This window comes from Microplitis mediator, chromosome 8 (assembly GCF_029852145.1).
Source record: "Microplitis mediator isolate UGA2020A chromosome 8, iyMicMedi2.1, whole genome shotgun sequence".
Taxonomy (NCBI): Eukaryota; Metazoa; Arthropoda; class Insecta; order Hymenoptera; family Braconidae; genus Microplitis; species Microplitis mediator.
Window position 1 is genome coordinate 4,223,020 of NC_079976.1, and position 26,845 is coordinate 4,249,864.

A 26,845-nucleotide genomic window follows, 5' to 3' on the forward strand; every position below is an offset into this window, starting at 1 on the left:
GGAATATAAATAATAGATTTATGACTAATTGTCATTAAATTTTCTATACGTGATTATTTATCGAACTGTCAGTTTACAAAATTTATATATAAATCGACACGATTGTTGTGAACCCGCGCATCACAGGCTAGCGATCACAAGGTCCTCGGATCGAGTCCAATTGACTGCAATTTTTTATTAAAAAAAAAAGACAATATATTAAATTGCGCGCCAATAATATGAAATTTTGGAACGATTATAAAAATAAAACTCGGGATCGGAGTGAATGCGGATTGAAATAAAATCAAAGATACTCCAAAATCACTCCGTTGAAAAAAAAATTTCCTATTTACTCTGTATGAAGAGAAATTTCTTTTCCAAATTTCGGAATTCCAAGTGACGGAGTAAATTTGAATTGAAATGAAATCCATATTTTCTGAAAATTCACTCCTGATTTATTAGAGCGAATATTAAAATATTTTTTTTTAAAAAAGACTAACTGTACAACTCGATAGTTTGCAGGCATCACCTGACGATGACATCGTTGTCAAAATTTATCGATATTTAAATCAACTTTTTCATTGACCGAAAAAAAAAAAAAAAAACTAGAATAATTATTTGAACTTATCCACGTAACGTTTAAATAATTCGCTTTGAAAATTATTATTAATTAAAGTAATTGGTATTAAATAAATTGTATTTGCATATCTGGACTTCCGTAGCTTTGTATATTTATAAGTAGAATTCCTAATCCATATCTCTAGAGCTTTACTATTAAATCTGTTCGGTGGTAATCCGTTTGTAAATCAAGTCTCAAATGTGTAAGGGTTTCAAATACTATTCGCTAAGAATTTAATTGTTTTATACTAAATTACAAGGACTAAATAGTATAATACAGCAGACCTATGAAATTCAGACCTTTAAGATTAAATCGATGTCCTTCTACCAAACTGATTAAGGGCTTTATGTACGCGGGAAAATTTATTCGAAAAAAGTAAAGTTTTATTAAGGTATATACTCAAAGAGATCTTAGTTTATTAAGTTGAAGGTACCGGATAATTTTTAAATATATAATACTACATTTTTAAAAAAATTCTAGTTTACAAAATTTTTTTATTCACCAAAAATCATTTATTGATAAATTCAAAAAATAATTTTTTAAATATAAATTATTTGAATACTCAAAATATTTAACATTTTTTTTAATGATACTGAAGTTAGCAGACATCTAACAATTTTTTGATTTTCTTTTAGACGGTAAATTTGAAAAAAAAAAATTCGAAGAAATTGCACCTGTAGTTTTTAAAATTTTCTTCATGTGCATATTTTTAGTTTTTTTTTTTTGTAATTGATCTGTTGAAAAAAACATAAAAAAATTTTTAATTGTCTGCTGACTTCAGAATCATTTCTTTTAAAAAATTTCGATCCGCGTAACATTATCACCCGGGCCGAAGGTGGCGGTCACGGAAACGCTGTAATGATGTCTCATTATCCTCTTGTGGTGAGTGTACAATTTTTTGTTTCAACGGAAGGGACAATTTGATTAAATTGGAAATAAAAAAAAATTTTATTTAAGATCTATGGTCGGAAAAAAAGTAGACGTATTTTTTATTTTTCAAGTAATAGAAATGCTTCAATTTACAGAAATAATTATTGTTTTTTTTTTTATATTCGACTGCCCTCAGAAGAAATCAAAGACTCAAAAATAAACGAAAGAGCTATAATTAAATACTAAAATGAAAATTATTTTCACTAGTCGAATTATTTGTGAACGAGTTAGGTCCTCACCATAGCATTTTTTTTTTTTAAAAGCAGAAATGCTTCAAATCAATAGAATTTTACACACCTAGAGGAAAATAAAATGATCAACTTCTCTGTGAACTGAAAATTTATTTTATTTTCATTCAATATCCGCAAGTTTTAGCAGCACGGTGAGGAAAAAACCGTTTTCTTTACTACCCCTCCCTTAATTATAATAAAATCCAAAAATAATAATTATCTCAAAATTACAATAAAAAAATTCTTCATTAAACTATCAAACCAACGGTAAAGTCATAAAATGATAATAAAAATGTTAATAAGATAATTGAATTATCGTGATCACATTTAATTACAAAAAGCATTATTAATTTTTTTTTCTGCACGATCATCGAAAAATTCTCTCGGGACCACAAGTCCAACAAGAAAAAAATTTCATACCTTTGTGATTAATAAAGTGATAAAACATTTTTATTTATTAATTAAATATTTATTAATATTTTTTTACTTTCATTTTCTATGACTGCTGTCAATTTTTTCGTTTACTGTTCTCCTATAAAAAAAAAAAAAAACAATAGTGATATTAATGAGTGATTATTTTTATTAAAGAAAAAAAAATTAATTTCAGTATTACATGAAATAAAAATTTATTCAATATCTCTCGAGTTTTATCACTCAAATTTTTTAGCATAAAAAAAGATTTAAAATAGTGATCTTGCTTTGTATTCGTCACGTTCCATATCAAGTGTAAGTGGAATAGAACAGAACGTTGTGTTGACAAGTGATCATGAAGACAAGTAAAGGAAATGTGGAAGTAAAGTGAAGTAAAATCCAATGACGGTATACACTAAAAGAATCGTACGTACTTATATATATATAAGTGTCGAATATATGTGAAATACATATAACATATTGTGATGAACCGAAAAAGAGACGACATGTGAAGGTGGGAGAGACGCTGAGCGTCGCGACGCCTCAGTTTTCTCAGTCTCCGCCCAACCGGCTTTGCATTCACTCGAGTACGTCTATTTACTTTGCAAGCTCATATCGAGCTTTCGTGTTTTTATAGACAAAGATACGCAAAAAAACCACCAATTGCTTTATTTTTTTATCCGTTTTTCTGGTTTCTTATTATTGATAAATTTATAAATATATACAATTTGTTATTTTAGTTTTTTGTAAAGGATTAAAGTTTTATTATTTTACGATGACAACTTTCTGGCTCAGTTAATCGTGTGATTAGTGTGTGATACTTGGGTGTAAGCTTAGAAAAACTTAAAGCTCCAGTTAATCAGTATCTCTGGAGGCGTTAAGGAAACAGTCAAGATCAATCGCTGCGAGAAAATGTCGACAAGACAAGGTGATTTTAATTATTCATTCAAATATATTTATACATATATATTTATTAACGTAATCAGTCAACTATTTAATTAATATTTTTTTTTTTAATTACTCGAATTACTTATTTGAAGTATTTATTTATTAAATCGTTAGTCATAAATTTATTAAATGAGAAAACATTTCGCGCCAAAAAAATTTAATTAATAACAGTAAATTATTTAATAAAAAAATGATCAATTTTTTCATTAAAATTCTTACGCTGTTTGCAAATTTGTTTGAAAAATAAAATTCGTAATTAAATTTATAATTAAAAATTTTTATCGGGAAATTTATTCTAATTTTTAAAAACGAATCAATAAATTAAATAAAAAAAATTTACGCGCCAAATTTTAATTTTAATATTTTATCTGTTCAATGAAGTATAAAATGACTTTTGATAAGGAATAAGTATTGAGCAGACAAAAATAAAAAATCACGGTAAATTTTTTTTTCTTTTTGTTTATTTTTTATTTTAAATTACAAACTAATTTTCCTAAAACTCATCAGAGCGAATCGAGCATACATAATATCTAATCTATTTTAGTAACACGTTAAAGTTTGACGAACTACAATAACAAACTTTTTGACTACTAGTATAAATTGTTTTAGCAATTAAACCCGAGTTACAAACATAAATTAAATTTAACTGTCAACGGCTATTAATTTACATTAAAACGTAATTAAAAATAACAGTACAAAATGCGAAAAGTATACATTTTAAATTGTATAAATTAACCGTTTTTATATTTATTATTATTTATTTATAAAAAGTAATCTCAGTAAACATGAATTTTATTCATCGAATAAAAATACAATAATTTTTTTATCCCGATAACATCTGCATAGATTCGCTCATCGCTGATGAATGCACTTCAAGTTACGACGTCTTTTCATCGACGTACTTAGACAAATAGCCGTGTTTCGAAAGCTACCGTCTTGTGTTTTGCATCGGTAGTTTACGTCCTCTCTCATTCTCCCATTCGTTGATTTACATCTCACTCTCACTCTATCTCAGTCTTGGGTTCGTCTTGAGCCTGTTGTCCTCCTTATCATCTTTGTCATCCTCGTTTTCTGTATTTGCATGCGATCGAACATCACCAAGTGAATCTCCTCAGCAGCTACCCCAATTGTGAGTTTAATTTTACTATCTCACTTGCTCACCATCCTGATAGAGAATCCTCAAATTTACATTCGAGACGTGGTTGGTTGCATCTGCCTACACTTGTACTTGTAGAACGCTATCAGTATATTATAGCCGTTGTATTAATATAGAGTACGTGTACATGTATATAGTAGTGAAAATACTACAAGTAGTTGTGGTAGTAGTTGTTGTTGTTGTAGTGGAAGAAGCAATACTAGTAGCATAGTGTTGTGTAGTAGTTGATCTCGTTGTTTGATCAGACTCGCTCGTGCTCATCGATACCAATAATCTATTAATTTACCACCAGATACTACTCGCATTTTACCGTAAACATTTTATTAATTATCGAATTATTTGGAAACGTCGCGCAAAATTGTCACTTGAAAATTTTTTGTAAAAAAAATTTTTTTAAATGATTGGATTTTAAATTATTCTAATAATTTTTATGGTTTAAAATCGATTGATAGATTTTTATAAATTGCTGGGACTAAATGACATCTTCAAGTTTTTAGAAAAAAATTTTTTATTCAAAATTTTGGGCTGACAACTTTCCCCTCTATTGAAAAATTGGTGTCATAAAATTAATTTACATAAAAAATTTTTTTTTAAATGATTGGATTTTAAATTACTCTAATAATTTTTATGGTTTAAAATCGATTGATAGATTTTTATAAATTGCTGGGACTAAATGACATCTTCAAGTTTTCAGAAAAAAATTTTCTATTCAAAATTTTGGACTGCCAACTTTCCCCTCTATTGAAAAATTGGTGTCATAAAAATAATTTACATAAAAAATTTTTTTTTTAATTTTGGGGTGAACACTTTTCCCCCAATTGATCATCAATAGAAATTTTATTATTGAAAAGTAACTACAGTGTATCAATTAAATAAATTAGTAAGCGTTACTGACAAAAATTATCACCAACTGTTATCAATTTAATTCAATTAAACTCTAACAACTCAATTACAAGAATTAGAACAAAATAATTTGAATGAGAATAGAAAGTGATCTACTACAATATTAATTCATTGAATTATCGATCGATCATTTTATCCAATAGAAATTTATTAGTACCAGTCTCTTTTTTTGACATCTTACTTGATATATTAATTAATTAATTAATTAATCAAATTATTTATTAAAAAGTCAATTGAAAGTTATAAAAATTTTCTTAATTATAAACTGAACTTCGTACATTTCTTTGGCAAGATTTGAATTTTAGGACAACAGAAATTGGCAAAAGCTGGTTATTAAAAGCCGGATATATGTTAATTAAGTAAAGCTCAATTTTTGAACAATTCCGGTAATTTTACTTCTAATTAATTTTTCAAACTAAAAAAAAAAAGAGTAGATAAATAAAAAATTCAAACGTATAAAAATGTTTTTTAAATTTATTTTGTGTTCTTTATTAAAATTAATTATTTATTACATTAATTATGAAATTTTTCTTAATTAAAAGTAAAAAAAAAATTGACGTTAATGAAATTATAATGAATATTATATTAGTTTAGCTTCATAAAATATATATGTATATAATTTTTCTGTTAACAAAAATAATAGTAATTTGACATTGTCATCGTGATTCATTTAATCGTGTTAATTTCAGTCATTTAATTAATCTTCGGACTCTGGAAATGTATAACTGCCGAGATGATTGATATGAGACCTCGTACATCCGTTTCATCAAAACTCTGACTTCCGTGCTATGCTACTGAATTAGTCGATTAATTTCCTCAAGATATAATATCACATACAAACTATTGCTTCAAATTATTTGCATTACTCCTACTATGCAACCGCAAAGTTCCCGATCCATTTAAATTAAATTGAAATAATAAAAAATGAAATATTTAAAAATTAGGTCGAGTAAACAAATAAATCATTAAAATATATCCCAACACTATTTACTCAGTTAATAATAAATTAGTGAGGAAATATTAAATCAAATTATTTAAAACAAATCAGTTTAAGTTCAGTAGACATGTTTAGAGATAATCAGACAGTTCTCATGATTTTATGACGCATCATCATCAATAAAATTCTTTACTGAAACATACTCAAACACGTGCATATACACATGTATGTGTGAGAGTAACATCCATAAAATGAATACCAGAACATGAGCGAAACTTGACTGGCAGAGCTTTGAAGTTACGCGCGTAGCTATCGGCAAGATTCCCATCGCACCTTTCACTTTACTTAACTTCTATCGCACATTCCCATTCACATCACACTATCTTGTATCGTACGTCGCTCTAGAAATAGCTTCCAGAATATATTTATATGCATATATATATTTATGTATGTAGATGTATTATTGAGGGCCGAGGGGCGAGAATTGAGGTCAAAAATTAATGCAACCCCAGCGCGCTCGATCAAGCAAACGCCAAGTAATTCAACTCGACCTATCTACTCGATCGCTCCGACTTTTTACACCCCCGCAAGCTCTCACTCTTTCTTTTAAACTTTCTTCTGTTTCTTATATCAGCAGACTCGGCATTCTTCATATGCTTGTGTCACTTGACTATTCCAACCTTATCTTTTTAAACTTTTCTTTTCTTTTCTTTTTTTTATTAAAACAATACTTGCTTCAAGTGCTCTTGAACTTATAATTAAGTTTTTTTTGTCTTTTTTAAGTTTCTTGTTAATTGATGACCCGTCGGAAAAATTGACAAATCACTTTTTTTTTAATTTTTAGATCAACTTTATTAATGATCGTAGAAAAAAAAATTTTTTTAAGAATTTAACGCCTCAAGTATTTCAATTGTAATAAAAAATTAATGATAATCAAAAAAGATTTTTTTGAATTTATTGTCGTCTTTTTTTCACTATTGCGTTTTAAAAAAAATTTGCCAATTATTTTAAAAGATTAAATTTCATCGTTCAGTATGTCAACAACTTGACGTAAATAAACAAAAGGGGGAAGCTTCCAGTTAAAAAAAAAAACTTTTTAATCCCAATCATTAAAAAAAAATAAGTGTACCCTTCAATTAATTTTAACATAAAAAAATCAATTGAATTTAAAAAAAATGAACTTTTAAAATTTTTATCTCGATTTTTAGTCCAACGCGTAACTCTAAACTAATTCTCCAGCAATCTCGAATCCATTCCTGTTAAAAAAAAGTTAAAAGTCTCCAAAGTCAATTATTTCCATCATAGACAATTTAAAATAAAAAAATATAATTTAATTCCTATTCAATTTGGTACCATATGAATTTTAAATAAAAATTTTTTTATTATTTTATCAAAATCGTTTCGCATCTGCCTCCCACGTCGCCATTGATATTATTATTATTTTACCACAAGCAAATAATTTTAATTATTGTTAAAAATAAATATCACTTTCTCTTTTATTTGTATATTTAAAATATAAAATTAACAATCAATATCAATATCACTATAATTAATTTCATAATTACCAACCCGTTAATAATTAGCAAAAAAATTTTTGTCTGACATAAAATATCCTATGACTACTGACACGAGTAATAAAAACATTTTTTATCTATTAATTATTGCTTATACATCTATTATAAAATATATATATAAATATGTATACATGTATCTATATAATGTTATAATAAAAATAAATAAATTAAACATGACATAAAAATGACTATAACTAAAAACGACATATTTACGATCGATATTTGATCGAGGTCAGAATTGATTAGATGATTCTATCACAACGTTAAATTTCCCACGTTAAAATTAAAACAATAATCCGTTCTCTATTTTCAATAAGCCGTGACACAATAATAAACTCATCCGATTTTAATGTAAACTCTTTATGTCCATGAATATTTAAAATTATAATTTGGTGGACTGCTAATTGCCAAAAAAAAAAAAAAATATATAAAACCCGGATGATGTATTGGCTGCTATTGTCGGATTCAAATGATTTTCAATCAAGTCTGTCGCGCTTGTCATGTTCAATTTATTAATCATATATGCATGAATACATGACAAATATTAATTAATATGTAATAAAAAAATTTACAAAATAATGAGTTAATTTAATGATGAGAATTTTAAATAGGGGAGTAACTGTAGTAAATATTAAATTTATTTTTCCGAGTATAGTACGAGCTTATTATTAAAATGAGTCTATAACTTGGTATTACTTTATAACCTATTCCATGACGTCACTGATTCTATTCTTGACATGTCTCTCAATTAATTCTATCATTCTACTCAACCCTACTTATATTTTCTCGAGTTTCAATGACAGACATTGAAATATTGACAAAATTAAAATTGAAAAATCATCTTCGTTACTGTTTTTTACTATTGGAGTATAAAAAATTTACTTGGGTGGGTATTAGATTTTTTTTTGTATAAGTTTTAAGCTTCTGATGAAACAGAATCCGATATAAATAAATTATTGCAGTAAAAAAGTAAATTAAGTTGTTAAAAAGTTGTTAAATGCGAGTTGATATAACTCGAGTTTGTCGTATGTCAATCCCTGCGTTTTCACATCGTGGAAATATATATTGCCGTCGATACGCTTTTATTCGATGCTCGTGTAGTTTTATTTTTATATAAAAAGTTTGTTTTTTATTTTTGTTTATGTTTGTAGTATAAATTATGACATTGAATTTTAAATTCCGACTAAATTATTGAATTTAATATAAAAATCAATACGATCTTTTTTGTAGGGGATTAAATTTTCCATAAATTTATTGAGAGTCAATTTTTTTGCAATTTTGATATTTTAACCAGAATTTTTATTTAAAGTTTTAGTAAAATAAAAATTTGCAGATTTTATGAAAATTTACATCAGTTTACTTCACATTTAAATTCTCTTCAAACTACTGAACTTACATAGAAAATTATCATAATCTTTCATAGAAAATCCGATTTTCTAAAAGTTGTTATCAATTATTTTCATTTCATCTTCAGCAGTTTAGCCAGAATTTTATTTTGAACTTCGCTAGTTTTAATTCAATATACAGTCGAACCTCTTTATAAGACTATCTGCTGTTTTTTTTTATACACCAGGTATCGTAATAGTTTGAGAAAAAAACAAATAGTCTTATAACGAGGTGCTACTGTATATAAAAAAATAACTATTAAATATAAATCTTGAAATAATATTTCTCTTTTAAAAATTATAAATAATTTTATTCAAATTTCTCAAACTTAAAATAAAAATAAATTTAATATTTCCAAACTCGATTCAACTCCATATACTTAGGGGATGTCACTTTATATACATAATATTTATACGCAAATAATTTTAAGCGGGTTTATAAAGTGTTATCGAATGACGTCATCCTTATTTTTATTTCGTATTTTTTTACTTTACTCTATACGGTTTAAAAAGAAAACTAACTCTTCTTCTACTTGATATACTTTAACTCACATATAAATACATACATATATAGTAGTAGCAGTCGTATAAGTTATATAAACCATGTGCAAAGGAATAGAAATAGGAATAGGAGGATAGGCAATTGGGAAAAGTTGTTGAGGGATTGAAAACTTCTCTCTCATTCGAGTATTCGACTAGCGATTCCTCTCTAAAGCGTGTAATTGCTTCGTCGTATTACGAGACCTGTACAAGTTATACGATTTCATTGCTTTTCAAACTCTTTTTTCTCTGTTCCTCTTCCTCTTTTTTTCCCTTATCCCTTTTCCATCTTCTTTCTCTTTTACTCTTACAACAATTTTCCTATTAAATCTTTTTATATTTATTTTTTATTTTTATTTCACTTGTATAACAGTAAAAAAAAAGTTTTACACGTGCCACTTATTTGCTATAAATATATTTTTTATGCCTGATTGTTTACAGTTTTATTTTATTCGCTTTTTATTTACTACGATTATATTTTTTTTTGCGTGGCTTGATTGTAAAAATAAAAGTTTGAACTTGGATTATTTTTTTAATTTTTCTTATAGTTTTAGTTTTAAAAAATAAAATATAAAATATAAAAGTTTTTTGGTTGTACAGAAATTGAAATTCTGGTGGATAATCCGAATAGCAAACATATAATCTATTGCGGATTTTGGGAGAGTGTCCAGGGATTTAGGGCAACCCCAGAGCTGATGACTATTCCCTTCATTCATATCTTCAACTATCTCTTTCTCTCGATATCATATCATGTCCTCTCGCGATCTGTCGTGCGCAATCTATTTCTCTTCATCGCTCGTTCGTTCATTTGCCTTTTTTTTTTTAAACTGGCATCAATTCCCTTCGATTCGACAGATCACCGAGTCAGCTCGTGAAATTTTAAATGACCTATATCTGTGTAAAATATTGTAAAAAAATCTATATAATAGAGAATGAGTATCAGAAAACATAAAATAAAAAATATAAAATGTTGATTGAAAGCAAAGTATAAAAATAATAAATGACTAAAATCAACATTTCATCTCTTTCAGTGTCGTTGAAGCTTTGTTGTAAAAATCGATTCATTATTTGTCTGTTTTTAATTTTTTTGTCCGTTTCAGTTTTAGGAAAATAATATGAGAGTAAAAAATGGATATTTTACATCTAAAGTACAAGCAAATTTTATATAGAAGTCATAAAAACTTTTTTGTAAATTAAAATGGTTTTAATTTTTATTACTGAATATTTCATTTTAATGCTTCGTAATTAGTATTTTAATTTTCTATTATTACTGTTCATAAAAATAATTAAAAACTGCGGTAGCAGCTCGCGTCTCAATTTTTTATGTCTGGCGGGAAAAACTACCATCTCTTATTCACATAATCCAACTACAAATTTTTAAACAATAAAATTTTATTTACATGGACCTTGAAATTTAAAAAATATATTTTTTTTTATTTTGAATAAAAAGTTTTTGAAGCATAGAAATGTTAACAGTAATTAATGGATTGAATTTTCAAAAACTTTTAATATAAAAAATCGACGGAATTTAAAATTATGGAAATGATGTATTGCTTAGAAAATGGCGATGATGTACTTCAGTATAAAAAATTATTTTGTCTTCAGCAAAAAAATATTGTAGGATTTTAGTCGCAACTACGCAATGAGCGTGGGTGAAAACAAAGAAAGATAAAGAGATAGATAGAAAGAGAAAGCAAAATTACAGTTCATTAACGTCAATGTCATCTTCGTGCAGTAAGCGTTAGAATAAATGTGTTCTACCGTCATTATTATTTTCTCTTTTACGTGGACTCGGGTAGACACTTCACGAACACTCCATTTAATTTGGCGCCGCACAGTCTTCTGTCACTCTCTTAAGTCATCTATCTTCATACTTATCTTTATTATTATATTTATTTATTTATTTATCATAATAATAATAATAATAATAATAATAATAATAATAATAATAATAATAATAATAATAATAATAATAATAATAATAATAATAATAATAATAATAATAATAATAATAATAATAATAATAATAATAATAATAATAATAATAATAATAATAATAATAATAATAATAATAATAATAATAATAATAATAATAATAATAATAATAATAATAATAATAATAATAATAATAATAATAATAATAATAATAATAATAATAATAATAATAATAATAATAATAATAATAATAATAATAATAATAATAATAATAATAATAATAATAATAATAATAATAATAATAATAATAATAATAATAATAATAATAATAATAATAATAATAATAATAATAATAATAATAATAATAATAATAATAATAATAATAATAATAATAATAATAATAATAATAATAATAATAATAATAATAATAATAATAATAATAATAATAATAATAAGCTCATTCTCTTTTTGCTCAAATGCCTTGGGGTCAATCGCGATACAGTGGGATGCATACAGCGTACGATGCAACTTTGGCGAACACGGTTCCACATATCATGTGGCAACGACAAACGTGTGACCGAAGTTGTACAGTACAAGCGAGGTGTCTTCCAGGGAGATTCCCTAAGCCCTCTGCTGTTTTGCATCTCACTGCTGCCGATATCTGTTGCGCTACGCCGTACCCGTGGATACTCAGTGGGCCCACCAACTGATCGGAAATATTCGATCACCCACTTACTCTACATGGATGATCTGAAGGTATATGCTCCTGATGAGGAACACCTTCAGACAGCCTTAAACATTGTAGGGGAATATACACGGGATGTCGGCATGGCTTTTGGGTTGGACAAGTGCGCGGTCGTTAATCTGGTGAGGGGTAAGTGCTCTGATTTGCGCGAAGATATCGAGTTAGTAGATGGGAGCGTCATTGACCATCTTGACGCCGGAGAGTCGTACAAATATCTAGGGATTGACGGGAGTCCTATGCAGGATGTCTCGAAAATCAAAACGACTCTCTGCAGCGAGTATGGGCGGAGACTCCGGAAAATCTGGTCATCAGAACTTTCCGGGAAAAACAAAGTCTCTGCAACTAACATGCTTGCTGTCCCAGTACTACTCTACTCTTTCGGTGTCCTTAAATGGACCCGAAAAGAGCTTAGAGATCTCGATATCAAGACACGCAAAGTCATGAATATCAATCGGAGCATGCACCCTAAATCCTCAGTCACCAGATTATACCTTTCCCGGCACATCGGAGGGAGAGGTCTACAGAGCTTGGAGTGTCTACACGATCGTTTAGTTTTGGGTCTAACATACGAAGTTGTCAATTTCACAGCAGACGAGAACGACTTCCTTATGCAGATTGTTCATAGTCATGAGAATCTGCAGAAGGGAGCGTTCTTATATAAGGCAGCAAAGTACGCGGCAAAATCCCTCGGTCTCGGAAGAGTAAACCCTCTTATTGAACTCTCTAAGGAGGAATTTAAGAGTGTCGTCAGGAATGCTGAGCAGCAAAAACTGCTCAGTACACACATGGACAAGTCCATGCACAGCGTGTTCTTTAAACACGTGCGTGAACATGGCTTGTCCACCCAGCTGACGTTTTCCTTCCTTAAGTCAGCTGGCCTGATGTCCGAGACCGAAGGATATATTTTTGCCTGCCAAGATGGTGTAATCAATACCCTCGAATACCGTGCGAAAGTACTCCAGATGCAGCTACCCGACACATCGTGTAGGGTGTGTAAGCAACATCCTGAGACGCTTATGCATCTCTTATCAGCATGTCCTGTGCTGGCAAGAAGTGCATACATTCAGCGTCATAATGCTGCTCTGCGAGTACTTTACTACCACCTCAGACATACGCACGGTATCGATAAAACACCAGTGCTGCCTTATCTGCCAGGAGATATTCCGCAAGTTGTTGAGAATGACCGTTGCCGCATTTATTGGAACGTGCCATTCGCAACAACGCGGAAAATCGACCATAATAAACCTGATATTGTGCTCTTCGATAAAACCGCTCGTGACATTTATGTCATTGAGTTTTCAGCTCCTGCTGAGTATAACATTACGGTTAAAGAAGAGCACAAACACGAGATATATCAGGATCTCCTGTTCGAAATTGGCAAACTTTACCCAGGTTACCGTGTCAAACTTGTCGTCCTCATTGTTGGCGTCCTAGGAGGGATGAAACAGTCGTTTGTGTCTGCACTAGCTAGAATACCAACTTGTTCAGCGCAAGTTGAGTTTCTGGCATCGCGGATGCAAAAGGCTGTTATTCTCGGATCCCTCCGTCTCCTAAGGCAACGAAACTTGGCCTGCTGCGCATGCTGATCATCTTGTTGATGATGCATCGCAGCAGTTACGATTTGGCGCTCAGCTGAGGCCCTCGGTAGAGTCGGACTACCGGGGATAACCCCCTGAGCATTTAACTAAAAAGAAATAATAATAATAATAATAATAATCACCACTGTTATCATTATTAACATCAAGCTTTTTTACTTTTTGCTTTTTTCATTATCTCCACTACGAACTTGTGAAACAGTTTTATTTGTAAAATACAGAAGTAAACATTCTTCAGACAATTAAATCTTTTAATGACTCACTTATTAACATACTTTTTATTTCTTTTACTCTCAACCTCTATTTGCAATTACAGTAATTACACTTTATTCAATTTTTTTACTAATCACACAAAAAATGGAGATTTTTTGGCGTCAGAAATTTTTTCTCGCCCCCAGAGAAGTTTTTGTCAATTGAAAAAAATTTTTGTAGCCAATTCACAATGCGAAATTTCTTGGGGCGAGTGAAAATTTTTTCCGGAAATCCTTTTTTTGGTACAAATTTCAAATAAAAATCAAATTTTTATTTTTTTAAATTTAGCTATGACTTTTTATCATAAAATCTTTATTTATACAAATTCATATATATGTGAATAATAAAAAATAAGATGTCACGTATATAACAAAATAAATAAATAAAATTTATAAAATCAATTCAATTTATTTAGCAAACATTTTATCACGAAAATAATTTAAATGGCGAACACGAATAAATAAATTCTGATGAAAAGGTAAACAAAATATTTTTGACAGCATCAATTCATTGGAGCTTTCATCAATATTTGTGATAACTGATAAATAAAATAATATCGAAGCAAAAAAGTTTTTAAATAAAAAATTAAATATAAAAGGTTGAATTCAAAAATTAACTTTTAATGACAATTTTTTAAAATTTTATTCTCATTTCAACTCCGACCCATTATAAGCCTCGACCTTGCTATTATATCCGAGTATGCAAGTGTATATAAATGTTGTATGTATACATATACCTAAATTAACGTGAGAGAGAATAGAGCACTTTGGAAGTTTGTGTGAGTACTTGAGAAGTGTGAGGGTGTGTTATAATTAGGCCACAATTAAACGCACAACGGGTGGTATACTTGACTCTCTTTCTATTATCCACATATCTTTATCTCAAACGTACATACATACATACATACATACTAAAATATATATTCATACATCTATACATATGTACTTATACACATACATTTGCACATATGTATGATATTAATATACATATATACATACGCATTACGATTGTTTGAATTAAAGATAATGAAAAGCGTTCTGTTCTAAGCTTTCGGGATCCATTATATTGAATTTCATGTCTCCTGCAAGATTCTACCCCGTTATTTATTCTAAAGCTATTATGCTTGTGACATTAACGCTTTTGTTGACTACATTTTTATTTCACAATTTTCTCAAATATTATTATTTATATTTGCACTGCATAAATATTTACGCATTTCAATTTCTAAGATATTTATAAATATCTATAAATATATATTTTTAAACAATTTTATTATTATTATTATTATTATTATTATTATTATTATTATTATTATTAGTATTAGTATTAGTGCATTGACCAACTGCACAATGCAGCTGACTCGAATATTTTTCCAAAATGTTTTAGACAGCTTAATTATTTTCTAAAGTGTCCCTGAAGTTTATAAAATTCATCAAAATATTACAGATACACTCAGAAAATTAAGTAATTGTCTTTATTATACTAAATTTTTAATTCGAATCATCTAGAATGATTCGAACGTTTTTTAATGCAAAAATAGTTAGTTATAATTTTTTTAAATAGAATTAATAATTATTGGATGATAAATTCTATAACAAATTTCGTAGCAGTTAATATCGGGATGGTAACAATTATAATTTCTGATGGTAACTCCCGTATAAAAAAAATTGTTGAAAAAAGGTTCAAAAAGTGTTGACTATTCTAAACATCAAAACGTGACACAATGACGAACTTTTTTTAAACGATTTTCAAACTTCTGAAAATACACAAAAGAAACAATTGACTTGATATTTCAAATGAACATTTTTCACTGCAAAATATGTTCAGAAAAAACTAATTTTGACTTATTTCTAAACGTTTTTCGTATTAGCATATCTTAATAATACAAGGATACTTATTGACTTTTCTTTTGAATTTGAAAAAGTTTAAAAAACGTTCAAAAAATGTTCGTCGTTGTGTCACGTTTTGAAGTCTAGAATAGTCAACACTTAATCTTTTTTTAACAATTTTTTTAAAAATAAATCATCTAGATTGTAATATTCACCATTTTTATAATAATTGTTACCATCTAGATTATAAATATAACTATTTAGAATAATTATAATAATTAACTCTAGTTAACATACAGGATTGTAATAATTATTATAAAAATGTTGAATATTACAATCTAGTTGATTTATACAATCATCTAGATAATATTCACTATTATCGGATTAATGGTAGAAATTTTACCATAACTAGATAGTAGTTTCTATTATTTAATTTCTGAGTGTAGTTTTTGGATCAGGTTTTTTGTTTTTTAATCACTTATATTAAACTTGTTGGAAATATGCCCAAAATAATTAAATTTATTTGAAAATTAATTTTATCTATTACACGAGAGCATCTTACCAGACAAATTTACACGCTTGCAGAATAAAAGTTTCGTAGTCAAAATTACATCTATATGAATTTGTGATCATACATATGTACACATGTTTGTATATATTTATATGTATATGAGTCTTAATAAAGTCTTTATGACTTTTCAAATGATTTAACACGAGCTAACCCATTTAAATTTACCCTCATTCTGCTTACAACATATATATATATATATACAAAACTCAAAATTCATATAATTTAATACTCAGTAAATATTACATAATTTTATTTTCGACAATATAATAGTAACATCACACAATAAACACCCGTACAATTTATATGTCAACAAAATAAAAAATTTATCACTGATAAGAAATAAAATTACAAACTTTTCAAAAAGATATAACTTTAAGAAAAATGATAAGAAATTTTTTTAAAAAACTTTCTCGGATGAAATATCTACTTTAAAGTTCTTTTTGACTTTTTAACATAAATCAATATCATGGGGAAAAAAAAATAAGTCTTTTTGGAAAACTTTAAAAATGTTTTTACATCAAACAAAAACACGCGGTTTAATTTTATTTTTTTTTTTAATTAATTGTATGCTAAAAAATTCAATGAAAAATATTTCACACACTAAAAAAATATAATTCATCAAAATATTTAAATGAACAAAATTTTTTCAAGTCCAGTTCAGCACAAAAGGTGCAAAAGAATGAAAATAAAAAATAAATTATTACCCAGTATTTCCGAGACCTCGCAGATAGAAAAAAAAATAAAGTGGAAAATAAACGTTTATACGAATAATCTTGACTTTTGGGCGAAAAGAAAAAGAGGCGAGCGAACTTTATTGGGTCATCGTACAGGAAAACGAGTAGATTGAACGAAAAAAGTGAAGAAGATCTCAACTGAGGCCAGATGTGATCTCAAATACAGATTTTTTGCTTCCCTCAACAACTCACAAGGTCGATCCTCATTTTATTTCATTTATTCTGTTTTATTTTTCACGTTATTTCACCCGATAAAAATCAAACTAAACCCCAATATCCGTTGCTTCTTCTTGTGGATTCAAAATCACCTCAATATTTACCCAATTTGTTTATCTTTACACTCATGATATATATTCTTTCCATCTCGAAAAGTATTTTCTTACAATACATTAGCTTTTAAATTTTTTTATTCACCCTCATTTCATATTTATTTACTTGCCCATGGTTGTAAATAAATATTCACTTGATATATTTAGATCCCGAGGTCTTGCGATCTCCAGAGAATTGCAAATTCCATCGCCATTGTGGCGCTCAAATTTTTTCGCCTTTAATTATTTTAACGCTATCATGTTAATTAATTACTTTAAGTAATTTTATTAATGAAAAAAATTATAGTAATTGAATTTATACAAAATTAATTACATAAATAATTCAATTTGAATTAAAACCCGTCAAATGATTATTTAAATATTTTTTATTGCCCGAATGATTTATGAAATGATTAATTGATTTATTTAAAAAAAAAAAAAGTTGTTGGTAATGTATACGATCCGAGAGAAACAGGGAAATGGGTTATAATAGTCGGGATAATAAATTATCTTCAGGCATCTCTTTGGAATAGCACGGAAATTCCACGGGAAATCGATTTCTATTTTCAAATAAACGACTGTTGACCGTCGTGGGAGTACTTCCGGCTAACCGATTACACGCCGCATTGTTTTCAGCAATGAGATTTAATCGCTTGGAATTGATTCTATTTTTAAAAAAATTAAAACAACTAAATGAAAAATAACGGAAAACAAATTACTTACACTTGATTTTTTATTGATAAATAAATTACTTTTTAAATTGAATCACTTGAAATTTATAAGTTACTTATATTATTTAATATTTTTATGGTCAAACCAATAACCGTTTTATTGAAACATTTAATAAAATAAATAGTACTTTTTCTTTCTTCATTCAAAATAACTTTATTTATTTATTTCAGTTTTTATCAAGGACCAGTTATGACAGGAACGTACCGGAGATCGGTGAGTACAGGTAGAGTCAATTATATTAATTATATACAATTAATAATTTTAGTGCCCGACTAGAAATTTTTATGTGAGACCTATTAGATCCTTATGGGGTTGCCCTATAGGGACCGCACAAAGATTTATTTTTCCCCATGGAAATAGTATATATTCAGAATATATATAAAAAATATAAAGAATACAAAAATAATATATAAGGAATATAAAATAATATAATTAAGATATATACTTGATGCACTGTAAAAAATTCGCGGAGTGAATGCGGATTAAATCCGAAGTGAATGCGGAGTGAATGAATTTTTAATTATTCACTCCCTTCGGAGTGAAATTCACTCCGCAGGGAAGTTTTCGCGGAGTAGATAATTTTTTATTAATTTAATCCCTCCGGAGTGAAATTCACTCCGGAGCGGAGTTTTGAAAATATTATTAATAAAATATAACTCCACTCAATAAAATCGAAGTAAAAATTCGCGTATTACATTATTGATCAGCTGATATGCACACACATACGCACATACATATTTAGGCACACACGCGCACTCGCACACACACGCACGCGCACATTTGCACACCAGCACACAATCGAACACACACGCACACATTTGTACACACACGCACACATTTTCACACACGCACACATTTTCACACACGCACACATTTGCACACACGCACAGATTTGCACACATTTGCACACACGCACGAATTTGCACATATGCACACATTCGCACACACGCACGAATTTGCACATATGCACACATTCGCACACAAACACCTGCACACACCCAAACACACACATGCACGCAAACACACACTCGCACACACACACACACACACACATTGTTTAGCAGTTTAATATAAATTAGTATAAATTTATTTAAGTATTAAAACTCCGGACCGGAGTGAATTGGGAGTGAAATAAAATCCGCGTCACTCCGAGATCACTCAGCTAAAAAAAACTCCCAATTCACTCCGCAGGCGGAGTGATTTTTTTCAAAACTCCGGAACTCCGAGTGGTGGAGTGAATTCGGATTTAATTTCACTCCGAATTCACTCCGGATTTTTACAGTGTGTATTCTAGATACAAACAGAATATATTTATTTTAATATGTTTTTTGCCGTTTTAAATATATTCGGAATATCGATAGAATACATGTAATATATATCATGAATATGCGAGGAATGTATATAAGAAATATTCAGAATACAACAATAATATTATAATGAAATTTAGAACGATCATAAAGCACACCAGCACTTTCGCGCTTGAGGTGTGCAAAAATATATACGAGATGTATACAGAATATATCTTGCATAAAAAAAATTATCCAGTGGGATTCTTGTGTCAGAGCAAGTACAGCGGGTCTGTCTGGCAAAACATAATGAGATAATTTTATCCGCATTTGAACCTCGAAAGTCTCATCCGACTTATTCTCTCCCTTCCCTTTTTCTATCAAAAATTTTTCAAAGTCCGATATAGAACTTTTCATTCGTTAAAGATGTTGAGGTCTTACTTGCAATTTAAAATCGAAAAATTATTCGCATTTAGACCTCATAGTTTTCATTGAGGATTTTGAGTACTAAAGTGGAGTTACTTTCTGGGCGGTAAATGAAAAATCAAAGGAATAAAAGCTTTTGAGGACTAAACTAAATTTTTTTTTTTGACTCGGGTAACCATGTAACATAAAGATGATACCGTGCAAGTGATAACGAAACGTGATATTAAGAATTTAAAATGGTCACATTTATGTTCGGATTCATATTTATGATTTGTTGCATATATTATTTCATGTTACAACATAAGCTACAAAATATCATATATTTGTACATAATGACTTTGATGTGAGTCATTAGTGTAAAAGATCATTTTTACAGATGTGATAAAATAAAACTATAGAAGCTATTGATTGTCCATCGACATTATTAGAGCTCACTCAACGTTCAACTGAGCACGGTTGATTTCCTTATTTTGTAAAGATAGAACATGAATTCGTCTTCTTTTTTACTCTATTTTTTAGGAAAAACTTTGCAAATGATAACTTGTGTATGTGTGTTTTCTGTATTGTTATCCTAGAAATATTATTGTTTTTTTTAACAATCGTGACTTATTTTTATTTCGACTGACTCAAACATGTTAGATATTTACCACTCGCCAAGGATAAAGTAATAACACTTATCAAGAATTTATAAACGTAGTCTTTTCCACGTATATGAAAAATTTCCACTATATTTATGAACTTAAAATTTAAAAAAAATAAGTAAAAAGTGTTAATTTCAGATCACAGCAATAAACTATTATAATTCAACATAATCTAACTTAACAGCTTTCAATTCAATCAATTAAAATCCAAAAATCAATGATTGATGTTTTTTTAATATCTTATTTGATATCAGCTTTAAGTCGAATTTTTTTTTACATTTAATGTAACCTTGTAACATATAGATGATACCGTGCAAGTAATAAAGAAACGTAATATTCAGAATTTAAAATGGCCACATTTATGTTTGGATTCATATTTATGATTTATTGCATATATTATTTCATGTAACAACATAAGCTACAAAATATCATATATTTGTACAAAATGACTGTGATGTGCGTCAGTAGTGCAAAAGATTATTTTCAAAGATGTAATAAAATAAAACTATAAAAGCTATTGACTGTCCATCGACATTATTGGAGCTCACTCAGCGTTTAACTGAGCACGGTCGATTCATTTGCTGTTCGAATATATATTTTACTTTTAAAATTATTCTTCTTCATTACTAAAAAAATAACAAAATGAATTATTTATATATATCCAGTATTACAATATGGATGTTTACAATTATTATACAATTAAATGTGTCATCGGTAACATCAAAATTAGTTCCAATTCAGAAAGGTGATCCATGTGAATGGCGTGAAAATGGAGCGGAAGGTAAGTTTTTTAAAATATGTTATATTTATTCAATTTCTTAATTAGAAGAATGCTCTGAAATCAATGGAAATTCCCTATTCGAAATTTCTTTCAAACGATTTCCTTATTTTGAATTTTCGTACATATTGGTACACGGAAAGAACGAGATTGGACTGGGTACAATGTCGGATGGTACTGAGTCCCAATAGTTCAGAAGATTCCAAAAGACAAAAACTTTATTTTATTTAATGAATATGCAATAGTTATGTTTTCAAATATTATGTGACCGAAATATTTTCGTTAATTTTTTTAGCCAATTTCGCTCAATTCAATAGCTTGTATGCAATAAGTATCAATGAAGAGTTGTTGCGAAGTGATAAATATTGTTCTGGCAAATGTGATACGATTGACTCACAATGTGTAAAGAGTGCACGAAATTTAACTCACCCAAACCAATGCGCCGGATCACTTCGCTATTGCAAGTTTGAAAGAGTAAGTTGAAACATTCATTGACAATATCATTAATTAACACGAGTAATAAATTATTATAATCAAACTATGCACAAATAAATAAGGAAAGTGAACCTCGATCAAAAGCAGAAACGGATTTCAAAAACTCATATGTCTCTGAATGTAAGGTTGGTTTGTATTATCCTATCTGTTCCCCCGCACCCGGGCCAACATCACCTCATTTTTACAATATACTACTTCATACTGGTAACATTTGCAAGTGCTTATGTGAACGAGACGATATTTCAAATGCTAGTAACGAGCGTGGTGAATTACTTGATTCCGTTTGTTTTGATCCCGTTTCAGTTGATGATGGATAGTGAGTTTTATTGTTTAATTATTAGTTAGAACAAAAAATTCACTTTATACAGTATAAATATTGTTTGATAGTGTTGCAACTGGCGCGAGATTCAAAAGACACGGTAATGTAATGTACCTTGAACTTCAACAAGGAATATTAGCACAAGGAAAAATTGATCCAACAACTCTCAAGTGGACAACTTCAAATAATTGTAACTTAAAAAAAAAAATTATTGGTAATTTCCGAAGCGATGGTACTTACGATTCTTAACGAATCAGACTAGAAGATCTTACTTTATCAGAGAATGCAGTTGTCACAGGTAAGTTTTTAGTTTTAGTTTTTAGGAAAAATATTTATTTTGTTGACAGTTTCAAATAATTCGATTGCTTATGTTATCAAACAGGTGTTACGTTAGGTGATTCATTGCGCGGACGATACGTCGATGACGATGGTAATATTAATGAAAATGAATCCGAAATTACACAAAAAAGTCAATGCCATGGGAGGTAATTACATTTTTATTCTAATGCTGAATCTCTAAACGATAACTTATTTATAAAAAATATCAATATTTATGTATCGCGTCACCAATTCTAAAAGGGCGTGTAATTTTTTTTTCATCGCCAATTTTTTTGTGTAGTTATTTTTATAGCTACAAATCGAAAAAAAAAATTGGATTGCTTAGAAGGCATACAGCTTAAATGACACGCCCTTTTAGTTTTGAACTTAGTGACTAAGCCAAAAAGACGTGTAAAAATATGTCTTTTTGGAATTAGTAACGCGATATATTAGTCTAATTGTGATATTAAAAACTTTTTTTTTGTTGAGAAATTTTGTCGTCGTGAGTGCTACAATTATTTAATAATTTCATTTTAGGGGCATCGATATGTTATCTGGTCATCCAGATCTTCTGCCGTCCACAGCTTTAATAGGAACTAATTACGAACGCAGTGAATCATGCAAATTTGAAATAGCTTTTGGTGGAACTAAAGAGAGTTCTGATAATATACAACACGTAGTTCCATTTGTCGATTTACAGGAGATCGTCACCGATCAAAATTCACCTCAACCTATTTACGGAATCGGTTGGTACCATCGTGGTTATCCTAGTTATGGAGGATTTCTAGCTCTCAAGATTTTCACGAAAGAATAATAATATTTATTTCATCAGTATCGATGTTAATCTATTTAATATAATTTAATGTACTTAAAATTATGTATAGAAATGAAATTCATAATTTTTCAAATTTATTGAAAATTGTAATGAAAATACGATTTTATTTTTCAAAGACGAAATATATGTCTGTTAAAAATATACATATTCTTGTTTTAAATCTTGTGAATATTTAACTTTCCCCTCAGCACCTAAAACATCGAATATTACTAAACCCGTGCAAATTTCTTTTATCCTCTATCATACTCGATGGCAGGGAAAAACAAAAAAGTTCTGCCAACTGATGCAATAGAAAGCACTTCGGGCACCCGTACTTGATCTAATTCAAAATCTTTCGATTATAAACATTTCGGTCAGAAAAAATTAATCAAAAAAATATCCAATAAGTATCGGCCATATTGATTTCGAAAATTCAATACTGTGTAGGATTTCGAGTTGAAATTTTTTAAGCTTTTAAAAATTAAAATTTGTCAATTTTCAATTTTGAATTCAGGGCCGACATATTTTAATTATGATGTGAATGTCACGGCTGCTACATTCAAAAATTTTATTATTTTTCTTCCCAAATAAGTACACACTAAGATCTCTTAGACTTAGACCTTTTTTTATGACGTCCGACTTACTGACGCCAGCAGTCGTACCGGACAAATATACCTACCTGAGCGTTGTCAACGCTTTACAATTAGGTCGTGTTGTACTAATGGACCACACGTATTATCGATTCCTTTTTCCTTAAATTTCATCATTTTTACTTAACGTACTTTTAAAATTTATGTATCCGTTCCCATTTAAGAATCTAAGCATAGGAGCGGTAATCTTTCTTTGATTTTCTTCTTAAAACTATAGACCACCCAACTCATGTGCACCTGCATGTGATTCTTGGAAATTAGAGAAAGCTAATGGAAACTACCAAAATTTATGGTTTCCTCGGCGGCAGAGTGGCGCCAGGTCATCGGTCTACTCAATAGTCAAAATCTATTTCCCAGGGATCACACGTGTGCATGAGCCTAGAACTTTTGAGTGGGTCCGAGTCTTTTCGTATGGGAAACAAGTTACCACCACTTTTCATAGGTGAAGACCATATAAAAAGACCATGGACTTTAGCTCATCAGTTCTTTTGGGAATCAAACTCTGAACCATACTGAACTCCGGACACTTAACGGTGTTCGTGGCTAGAGGAATGATATCCCGATTGAGCATTCGGTCACGTGAGCCCAGATCATTGGATCGGTCCTTGATCGTCGTAAGCACTCGTATAATCGGCATATTATTTTCTACTAGCTTCAGAAGCATAATCAACGCGATATTAGTGTATAGCATCCGATCACGTGAGCCCAGATCGTACGATTGGTCCTTGATCGTTGTAAGTCGTGAACTAATATCAACCGTTTAGCACCGGTACAACATTGATTATCTTCATCTTATTTTAATCCATTTAATTTCATTTTTATTTTAATATTGAATTGTACCACGAAAAACGTGAAGAATCAAAGAATATTTTACCGCGAGAAATGCGAAGAATTTAAATACATTGAATAATATTTTACCGCGAGAAAAGCGAAGATTTTAAAGAATTATTTTACCGCGAAAATACGCGAAGATTTTAAAACAAATTTACATTTTATTTTACCGCGAAAAAGCGAAGACTGTCAATTAATTTACAATTACTACGAAGATTTTGAAACGCATAAATAATTAGAACAAATTATAATAAACTAAATAAGTCAATAAATTAGAATCACATTATTTAACCGCGAGAACGCGCTGTGTAAAAGTGTCCTGTGTTACTGCTGATAGTCTTGACACCTCACCTAAACCTGTTTAGGGTAAGTTTTAACCATTGTAATCATTATGTGATATTTTTATTATTTTATATATTTTGAACCCGATTATAAAACAAATGCATGACACACTTTATTTTACATTGACTATTTTAAATATTTGTAACCCTTTTGTATTTTGAGTATATTGGATCTTAAATAAATAATTACTCGTGAACATAAACATTTAAAAACATTATTTCTCAGACAATTTTACTTTAGCAATAAGATACTAGCTTCACGAGGCTTTTCGGCAGCCCACCTTCCTTTATCCCTTATTTTCTACCTGTTTAGCCGCTCAGACAGATAGTTAACAGTAGGGGGTACACAATCTTACGTTTACCGCTCAACGTTTGATTGTGAAATTTAAATAAGTCACACTCATAGATTGGAAATCGTTTTGAGTTTTATCAATATTGTCTTCAACAATATTGTGTAGGCGCGAGTTGAATATAAGGTAGAATAAATCGAGCATTTGGTCACGTGAGCCCAGGTCATAGGATCGGTCCTTGACCATTATAAGTACCCTTTTATTTCATACTTTTATACGAAATTCGTACCTACGCCCATCACGATCTCCAATCGTGACATGAATTACGTTTTTTTTAACGTGTTTATAGACAACTCAAAATTTCTATATCTAAAACTGATTTTCAAAAAAATTTTCAATAAAATTGGATTTTCAAGTTTTGATTTTCAATAAAATCGCCGTAGAATTAAGCAATTGACACCTTCAAATTAATATTTGGGTTTATATTTATGATATAAGGTAAAATACCTTTAATACTCGATCATTCCATATAATTCTTTATCTATATTTATAATTATAGATATATTAAACTGTTTTTAATTGTTCAATGACGTCAAAAATAATCTACGCACGTATAGTCCAGTCGATGCGCACGAAAAAATGGTCAAAGATCATTTTTTCGGTGGGTAAAGATCGATTTTGAAAAATTTTTTTTTCAAAATACTAGAAAAAATATAAGGAAAAAAGTTACCATAAATTTGGAGGGTGATCTTTTTTTTTTTATAAAAAAATTAGATGTAAAATGAAATATCTCTAAAAGTATTGAGAAGTTATCGAGACAAACTGGTATCATTGTTTTTGGGATTTAATAACGAACAAAATGAATTTTGAACGAAGTCTCTACGACGAATAGTTGCTGAGATAAAAATTATTAAAGCGCGAAAAACGAAAAAGCGCGTCATTTCGTTCGCGCGCGGATAAACAAAAGAGTGTAACTCGGCAGCAAATCGATATTTTAACAATTTTTTTTTATTATTCTCTTAGTAAATCATATATCAACCATAAAAAAATTTGGTAACTTCCAAAAAAATTTTTTCGAATTTTAAATTTAAAAAAAGTAAAAATCACTTTTTGTTAAATAAAAAATAGAAAAAATGAAAAACAAATAAAATGACCGAATGGATAATTTTGTTTAAACCATTACCCAAATAATTACGGGTAATGACAGTTAAAAAAATTTTTTTTTCATAAAAAAACCGGTTTTGAAAATTTTTTAAATTTATCAACAATTAAAAAAAAAAAAAAGTTTTTTTTTTGATACGACAGAAATTCATCTCGCGAAATTCTGAATCGAATGGTATATA

The 26,845-nt window shown here is 29.0% G+C and overlaps 1 protein-coding gene across 5 annotated transcripts in view; it reads left to right on the forward strand.

The window, feature by feature from the left end:
• Positions 1–2,716: 2,716 nt before the first annotated feature.
• LOC130673682 (transient receptor potential-gamma protein) overlaps positions 2,717–26,845 on the forward strand; it is a 102,829-nt gene continuing 78,700 nt past the window's right edge. For 3 of the 5 annotated variants that reach the window (XM_057478808.1, XM_057478810.1, XM_057478813.1), the window contains exon 1: positions 18,484–18,526. Coding sequence is in view for 1 of the 5 variants with exons in the window: in XM_057478809.1 (XP_057334792.1) it covers positions 18,503–18,536 (34 nt within the window). In the remaining 4 variants the exon portion in view is untranslated. Of the gene's footprint in view, positions 3,098–18,483; positions 18,537–26,845 lie in introns of those variants that run through there. The other 2 variants (XM_057478809.1, XM_057478811.1) reach the window with 2 other exon arrangements.